Source organism: Zalophus californianus, chromosome 10 (assembly GCF_009762305.2).
Source record: "Zalophus californianus isolate mZalCal1 chromosome 10, mZalCal1.pri.v2, whole genome shotgun sequence".
Classification (NCBI taxonomy): Eukaryota; Metazoa; Chordata; class Mammalia; order Carnivora; family Otariidae; genus Zalophus; species Zalophus californianus.
Window position 1 is genome coordinate 47,720,226 of NC_045604.1, and position 9,277 is coordinate 47,729,502.

General features: G+C 34.7%; 1 protein-coding gene across 1 annotated transcript; it reads right to left on the reverse strand.

Moving 5' to 3' along the window:
* Positions 1-1,782: 1,782 nt before the first annotated feature.
* Positions 1,783-9,039, reverse strand: LOC113932600 (complement factor H-like). The gene is made up of 5 exons (XM_035722196.1): positions 8,987-9,039; positions 7,408-7,569; positions 4,311-4,493; positions 3,632-3,841; positions 1,783-1,964 (listed from the first exon to the last, which is right to left on the reverse strand). The coding sequence occupies exons 3-5, from the start codon at positions 4,438-4,440 to the stop codon at positions 1,783-1,785; spliced, it is 522 nt and encodes a 173-aa protein (XP_035578089.1). The 5' UTR covers positions 4,441-4,493; positions 7,408-7,569; positions 8,987-9,039.
* Between the last annotated feature and the right edge of the window lie 238 nt (positions 9,040-9,277).

Consider the following 9,277-nt stretch of genomic DNA (forward strand, 5'->3'; position numbering starts at 1 on the left):
ATGTGGTCCAGATATATAATGGAACATTACTCAGCCATCAGAAAGGATGAATACCCAACACTCACATCAACACGGATGGGACTGGAGGAGATTATATTAAGTGAAATAAGTCAAGCAGAGAAAGTCAATTATCATATGGTTTCACTTATTTGTGGACCATAAGGAATAGCATGGAGGACATTAGGAGAAGGAAGGGAAAAATGAAGGGGGGGAATCGGAGGAGGAGACGAACCATGAGAGACTATGGACTCCAAGAAACGGACTGAAGGTTTTGGAGGGGAGAGGGGTGGGGGATGGGTTGGCCCAGTGGTGGGTATTAAAGAGGGCACGTACTGCATGGAGCGCTGGGTGTTATATGAAAACAATGAATCATGGAACACTACATCAAAAACTAATGATGTATTATATGGTGACTAACATAATAAAATAAAATAAAATTTAAAAAAAAAAAGAAAGAAAGAAATACACTACATTACTTAGTTCAGTCTGCAAAAAAAAAAAAAAATTTTTTTTTTGAATTTTGATGCATACATAACATATTCTCTGACCAGGTAGATACCTAGGCATCTCATTTAATATAATAGCATTTTTCACTCTGGGTGGATTCACACAGGAAACATCTGAGAAAGAAAAAAGTAGCATCTCTAATGTAATGATCATTTTGAGTAATAAATCAACAAATGAGATTCCAAATATATTTCAAGGACTTAAAATCAATATTTAATCTTTCATGGTAGACTGGTAATTTTAAGAAATTTATATGTAAGGGGCGCCTGGGTGGCTCAGTCTTTGGGCGTCTGCCTTCGGCTCAGGTCATGATCCCAGGGAGCCTTTGGCTCCCTGCTTGGGGAGGAGCCTGCCTCTCCCTCTCCCTCTGCCCCTCCCCCTGCTTGTTTTCTCCCTCTTTCTGTCAAATAAATAAATAATCTTTAAAGAAAGAAAGAAAGAAAGAAATTTATATGTAAGATTGCAGAAAAGGAGATAAAGCAATATTTTTATAAGATTTAAGCTTCTATGAAAATAGTTTTTCTGGACATTTCCCTTTGAGTTTAATAAAATCAATATTACGAATCAGATAAACTCAAAATCGATTTATAAACCATAAGAAATCATAATAAAAATATTATTTGACATCAGAATTGGGCTTGCAATCATCCTATTTATGAAAGTAATTTTAGGCCCTTAAAAAAATAAACACAGTAGGCACTTCCTTAGAGAATAAATTAAGAATTAACGCACTTTGAAGAATACCATAGTTAAAGGATGAAGATGATTAACTGAGGATCCAAACAGGAGATAGGGAAAATAACAGAAAAACAAATATATAATTTATAAAAACACTAATGATTTTTTTTTGGCAAATACTTAAGGACGCTATAATGAGTAAAGTATAATTCATCGCTCAAATTGAGGTGGATATAAAGTGTAATAAGCTATAGCATGGCTCCTAAACTGGAGTGTACATTGAATCCCTTGGGAATTATTAAGACGTTTTCAGGGTTGCATGCCCATGTTTTTGACTCAATAGGTCTGAGTGAACCTGAGAATTTGCATTTGCATTTCTATCAATTTCCCAAAAGAGGCTGATGCTGCTATTCCAGAGACCACACTTTGAGAACCACTGGGCTATAAGATTACCCAGTGGGTACACAATTTCATCCCTTTATATTAAGGCATAAACCTTTGTTCTGGCCTTTAAAAAATAATCTATGTCCATTTTTTTAATGATGCTAGAGGCAATTCTACATTATATTCTTAAGACACTTTAATACATAGATTTCATTAAAGTCTGCATATCGGCCTTCCCATCCATTGGCTCTTAATACACTGTACAATATTGGATCCATCCAATTGGTAATATTCTGGACATGTATAAGTCACTTTTTCTTCTGATCTATATGATTCCTTCTTTGGGCCTATGAGCATGGCATCACCAAAGTCAGGTAAACTAGAACAATACATTTCTGAAAGAAAAAGAATAGGTACTTGTTCAGTAAATCTTTAAAAACACATAATGGCCAATAACTATAATCTAGAACAACAGGTACATATCAAACCAATGAATACTGTACAAAATTTTTCTTATAACTTGAAAAAAATAAGTTAGAAGTCTTGACTTAATTACATTGAATGGTTCTTTTTGTTTTCCTTTTTTTTAACTTTTTCTTTAAATTCTAGTTAGTTAACATATAGTGTAATATTGGTTTCAGGAGTAGGGTTTAGTGAGTGGTTCTATGTTTATCTAAAGTATAACAGGGGAATGGTGATATAAAAAGCCTAGAGAAATACGAATACATGTAATGCTTGAGACCATACTACTTACATTTGAATTCTTTTTTGTCCATATAGGCCACCTGCATTACGCATGTATTTCTCATTTTTGCTTCTGTCAAAATCTGCTACCTTTAATTATGTCAAATATCTTAGAAAATTATATACATATAAGGAGATAACTGACATACTAACAGTACATTGAACAATGATGTGATTGAGGAGCTGTGGTATAGGAACAGAAAATAGAAGTCTGAGAATGTATAACAGAAGTTGTCCTAAGTGTACACAAGATGACAGGAAAGTGAAATAATTTGGGTCTTATTGTAACCTTTTATTATTAGGGTTATTAATTCTCTACCAGAATCCAGAACTTTCCAGAGATACCTTGTTAAAGTCTAGTATTATTTAGTTTCATAGTTGTACCATTTATGCTCTGAATTAAGGGTAAAATTAAAGGCACTCTACTTAAGCATTCTGGTGGATGGGACCATTTTCCTTCTAAATATTTTATAAATGTGGGTCCATTAATCCCAAAACCTTCAGCATAGTTGCAAGTGACTTCTTACTCCATACTGGTAACTATCTAACATGTGAGGTAGAATACAATGCGTCATCAAATATGGTGGTTAACAAGGAAGTCCTTTAAAAATTGAAAAAAAAATTACTCCATGTTTCACAAAGTCTGAAATTTAATTTTATGTACTAGTTGTCATATTTTGTAGTTTTATTTAAAAAGAAATTATTACATAGGAACAATGATCATATCACAGAGAAGGTACACAGATGCTCCTAAAACCAGTATTCTGGTGTGTGTCCAGCTGCCAACCTGGGCAAGAACTTGAAACTACAATTGTCAACATATTTATCAAAGAGACTTTCAATGCTTCTCAAACCAATAATGAACAATAAAAAGAAAAGCATTGAGAATTTTTAATCATCTTAAGAAAAGTACCATATACTGTAACTAATCAGAAGGGACATTGTAGGAAAAATAAAATTTTTAAAAACCTCCTGGCAAAGCAGGCACTACAACTCAAATAAATAGAATGTGAATAGGTAAATTTATATAAACAGGTAGGTTTAGTGTTACTATGGATCTAGTTTTAATTTTTTAAATGCCATAATTAAAAGTGACTCGATAATGAACAATGAAATGAACACAAATAAGATTGTTTTGACTATACAAAAATTGGGTTTAGCAAAATACATAAACATATAAATGATTTTAAACATTTAGATACAAGTGATTTCATATATGTAGAAACCTAAAGGATTCTGTATCATGACTTTGATGACAACTGATTATTTTCAATAAATTATATTGAAAATAGAAGTTTAGCTTGCATCCTGTCCTCACCTACACACTGAGGTGGAGAACTCCATTTTCCCATGTAGCACATTATCCCATCTTCTTCAGATATCCTGAAACCATCTTCACAAATATAACTTAATTTAGTGCCATGTGCATAAAGCCTGGGTTTAAATGTTTCTTTCCTTTCTTCTGAAGAACTAGATGCTTTCACAATTCCATGTTCTATACGAGGTGGTTGAGAACATGGAAACTTTTCTATACGAAGAACAGAGATCAAAGAGTCAAACACCAATACAATGCTTACATTGAAAAATACAATCAAATACTACTTGGGATTTTAAAATAAGGACAATGTGAATAAATTAAATCATTTAAAACTGAAATATTTGCAACTTGCAAGGATATATGTCTCCATAATATCTATGCTGCTATTCTCTGAGTTTCAATATGTCCCTTCATCCTTGTCTTGCTCATCATAAGGGGTAAAATAGGCATAAAAGGAAATTTTATCTCGTGTCTACATAGTAACCTGAAGTTTTTGTCTGTGTTCACTTCACGGAAGCAGTGAAAGAATGCTGATTCATTTGTATACTTAGATTGTAATTTACTGTTTCAAGATAAAGTGGAATATAGAGAAAGTCTTCCTCTTGTTCATTTACAGAAAGCACAGGGAGTGTTAAACGTCATTTGAAAGAACATCATAAAGCAAGTGTGCACTACTGACCAACACAGCATGGTATTGACTGCCATCTTCCATCTTGACACACAATTTCTTCTGCATCCTGAATTACATAATCTTCTTGACAAAGAACAGATATTTCTTCTCCTTCCCGGTAATTCACTGTAGTTGTCATATCTTAAGCATTGGGAATCTGAGGTGGAGGTGGGCATGACTGTGTTTGTAGCTCTAAAAATATTAAAATTAGATTTCTTGATTAAAAATCATAGGTTAAAAATATCAAAAGAATAATTAAGCAGAAAACTGAAAATGATATATCATAAATGATCACATAATAATGGCATGTTCTAGGTTTAAATATGTTATACTCTTCAACTTGGACAGTGGTGCTTCACATTTGGCTTATTCTCATGGTTTTCTTTGTACTTTCTTCCTTTCATTCTTTCTGTGATCAATCTTGCATAGTTTATATGAAACCTCTTTTAATTATTTCTAACCATTAGGATGTTCTAGCTGAATTACTCACTCAGTATCAGGCACTCAATAAAGACTGATATCAAGATCCTTTTTTTTTAAGTTTTTTTTTCTTCAAAGATTTTTTTTTATTTATCCATTCATGGAAGAGAGAGAGAGAGGCAGAGGGAGAAGCAGGCTCCCAAGGAGCAGGGAGCCCAATGTGGGACTCGATCCCAGGACCCTGGGATCATGACCTGAGCCAAGGCAGACGCTCAACCATCTGAGCCACTTTTTAAAGATGTCCACAATCAAATGTGTTGGGATTGGATTAAAACCTTCACAGGATTTCCTACCAAAGGAAAGTGATTAGCCACAGGAAGAATTATATTTAGTGAACCATCAGTTGATTTGATACAAATTCTTGGCCAAGACAAGAATGAAATATGTTCAGTAGTGATTTATAGTATGTTGCTTAAAATCCAAAACTCCCCTGGAGGTACCATTTACTAGCTTGCCCACACTGTTTAAAGATATATAGACTGATGAACAGTTTAATGTTTAAACAGCCTGCCTTTAGTTACATGACCAGTGGGATATAAAAGACCTCTCTGTAAACTGTCTGAACTCCCATAAAACTGAGACAGCTTGGATATATCTGGGCAGTTAATAATTTGAAGGCAAAGCATGTCCTGGTCAACTGAGAAAAGTCTCTGGATGACTATACCTGGAAGCTTTTGGACCTCTCTATGATTTCTTGATTTTGCTTTCTCCTGTCACACCATATCTTTATTTCATTAAAAGTTTTCTGTGAGTATACACTGTGAAGTTGTCAAAATTGTTTCACTTGTCCACATTTTATATTCAATTCAGGGAAATATTTGACTGAGTAAACTTCCTCCACGCTACTAATGTCAAATTTTCTAAGTTGATATGAGTATTGTATATTTCATCAAAAATATTTTTTCTTGGAGTGCCTGGGTGGCTTAGTCTGTTTAGCGTCTGCCTTCGGCTCAGGTCAGGATTACAGGGTCTTGGGATCGATCCCCACATCGGGTTCCCTGCTCAGCAGTGAGTCTGCCTCTCCCTCTCTCTCTGCCCCTCCTCCCACTTGTGCTCTTTCTCTCTCTCTCAAATAAATAAATACAATCTTAAAAATTTTTTCTTATATTTAAGTATCTTGTCATATTTTTTCAATGCTATGTCTGATGTTTAACTATTTTTGTCCTAATAATCTAAACTTGTACTTCCTCTTGATAAGTCTTGCCAGAGGTTGATGTATTTACCAGATTTCCCTAAAAGCTGAATTATTATTGTGTAAACCAGATGTTTATGCTTTTTTTAGCTTCTCATTATAAAAATTTATGCTTTAATTGTTCATTACTTCCAAGTTCTTTGGGTGCATGTTCTTTTCTAAATTCTAGATGGTAATTCCTATTGCTTTTATTTTGTTCCTTATTTATAATGAATGGTTTAAAGTTATAGATATCTATGCCTTTGCTATGTCCCATAGATTTCAATGTGTACTGCTATCATTGTCATTTTATGTATTTTCTGTTATTTCTGTTATTAACCACCCATTTCATTATATAAGCAGATATCTTATAGAAATTCATAAGCTTTCCTTGAAATTTTTATGGACATGAAAAGACCAGAATAAGTGAAATAATTTTGAATAGCAAGAACATAATTGGAGAGTACAAATCAGACTTTAAGACTTATTATAAAGCTGTAGTTACCAAAGCAATGTGGCAGGAATAGGATACATGGATACATTGGCTGATACAAAGTCTAGAAATAGATCAATATTTACATAGTTAACTGATTTTCATTTTAAAGTCTATTCCACACATATCGCTAGAACAACTAGCATCTATATATATATATATTTTAAATCAACCCCTATTTTACACCAAACTCAAAAAGTAATATATGATGGATGATATACTTAATGTAAATGCTAAAACTCTAAAGCTTCTAAAAGTTAATGTAGCGCATGTGTGCTTCATTGCATGTAAATATTTCTTATTTTCTTTTTAAAAAGAACTAAAAATATGTTGAACTGTAGATAGTAAAGTGGGTTTTTGTATTGGTATGACACTACTTTCTATGTATTGTAGGCTTGAGAAAATTGATTAAAATGAAGATAGTGAGATAAGGTGTCCTACAGATAGAGAAGAGAGATTCAAAATCTGAAAAGTGGAAAACTGGAATAAAGCCTGTGCTATTCAGTTGCATTTGGTGGTGTTAGTAGGATGCAGATGTTTCAAGACAAATAAACATAAATAAATAGATGATTAGAGACATAATACATACATAAATACATACATGGGCAGATACATAAATGGATATATAGATAGATACATAGATACCTACTAGTTATAGGCATAGGTATGGGCACATTTGTGTGTAATAAAAGGACTTAAAAGCAATGGTATTTCAAGAGTAATGAGTACACCTACTGCCCAGATGTTAATTTAAAGCCAGGTTTCTAGGTGGTTTGTTATATAGCTGACTAATACACATGATACAATCAATATTTAGAAGCAGGGTTTTGGTTATTTTTTAAATTACCTCCAGCTTGAAAATTATTTGAATAATAAATAGCTAATTTTTGAGACACAAAGATCATTCTTTTATAAGTTAGAAATCAAATAAATTCTTGAAAATATTATAAATAAGAGCTTACTTGTGCAGGCTATTTCAGGATCCCATCTTCCATTTATGCAGATTGAGTGTTTGTTCTCTGATCTTCCTTTACATTGGTAACTTATGTTGGTGTTATGATCAAATTCAACCATCTCATAGTTAAATGAGTGTGATAATTTACATTTCTTAAGTTCATTTGATGCTGTAAAATTAAATATCCCCTTGAAAAGATTTCATTTTTTTATAATACTAATTATAAAAATCAAAACAACTACTACATTAAAAATAGCTATAGAGAGCTGGAACAAATAATCCTAAACTTTGTACAGAATCAGAAAAGTCCCTGAATATCCAGAGGAATGTTGAAAAAGAAAACCAAAGCTGGCGGCATCACAATCCCGGACTTCCAGCTCTATTACAAAGCTGTCATCATCAAGACAGTATGGTACTGGCACAAAAACAGACACATAGATCAATGGAACAGAATAGAGAGCCCAGAAATGGACCCTCAACTCTATGGTCAACTCATCTTTGACAAAGCAGGAAAGAATGTCCAATGGAAAAAAGACAGTCTCTTCAACAAATGGTGTTGGGAAAATTGGACAGCCACATGCCGAAGAATGAAATTGGACCATTTCCTTACACCACACACAAAAATAGACTCCAAATGGTTGAAAGACCTAAATGTGAGACAGGAGTCCATCAAAATCCTAAAGGAGAACACAGGCAGCAACCTCTTTGACCTCAGCCGCAGCAACTTCTTCCTAGAAATATTGCCAAAGGCAAGGGAAGCAAGGGCAAAAATGAACTATTGGGATTTCATCAAGATAAAAAGCTTTTGCACAGCAAAAGAAACAGTCCACAAAACCAAAAGACAACTGACAGAATGGGAGAAAATATTTGCAAATGACATAGCAGATAAAGGGCTAGTATCCAAAACCTATAAAGAACTTATCAAACTCAGCACCCAAAGAACAAATAATCCAATCAAGAAATGGGCAGAAGACATGAACAGACATTTTTCCAAAGAAGACATCCAAATGGCCAACAGACACATGAAAATGTGCTCAACATCACTCGGCATCAGGGAAATCCAAATCAAAACCTCAATGAGATATCACCTCACACCAGTCAGAATGGCTGAAATTAACAAGTCAGGAAATGACAGATGTTGGCGAGGATGTGGAGAAAGGGGAACCCTCCTACACTGTTGGTGGGAAGGCAAGCTGGTGCAGCCACTCTGGAAAACAGTATGGAGGTTCCTCAAAAAGTTGAAAATAGAGCTACCCTACAACCTAGCAAATACATTACTGGGTATCTACCCCAAAGATACAAATGTAGTGATCCGAAGGGGCACCTGCACCCCAATGTTTATAGCAGCAATGTCCACAATAGCCAAACTATGGAAAAAGCCTAGATGTCCATGGACAGATGAATGGATTAGGATGATGTGATACACACACACACACACACACACACACACACACCACAGAGGAATATTATGCAGCCATCAAAAAACCCCAAAATCTTGCCATTTGCAATGATGTGGATAGAACTCGAGGGTATTATGCTAAGTGAAATAAGTCAATCAGAGAAAGACAAGTATCATATGATCTCACCGGGGGGGCACCCAGGTGGCTCAGTCGTTAGGCATCTGCTTTTGGCTCAGGTCATGATCCCAGGGTGCTGGGATCGAGCCCCGCATCGGGCTTCCTGCTCCACGGGAAGCTTGCTTCTCCCTCTCCCACTCCCCCTGCTTGTGTTCCCTCTCTCGCTGAGTCTCTCTCTGTCAAATAAATAAATAAAATCTTTAAAAAAAATCTCACTGATATGAGGAATTCTTAATCTCAGGAAACAAACTGAGGGTTGCTGGAGTGGTGGGGAGTTGGAAGGGAAGGGGTGGCTGGGTG

What these genes read in the sequence shown, in the direction of transcription:
- LOC113932600 (XM_035722196.1), bottom strand. Translation starts at nt 4,440, where the DNA reads ATGACAACTACAGTGAATTACCGGGAAGGAGAAGAAATATCTGTTCTT. An exon ending in GTCAATACCATGCTGTGTTG is followed by an intron (nt 3,842 to 4,310) that starts GTCAGTAGTGCA and finishes TTCTTCGTATAG; the next exon opens with AAAAGTTTCCATGTTCTCAA. An exon ending in TTCTCCACCTCAGTGTGTAG is followed by an intron (nt 1,965 to 3,631) that starts GTGAGGACAGGA and finishes TTTTTCTTTCAG; the next exon opens with AAATGTATTGTTCTAGTTTA.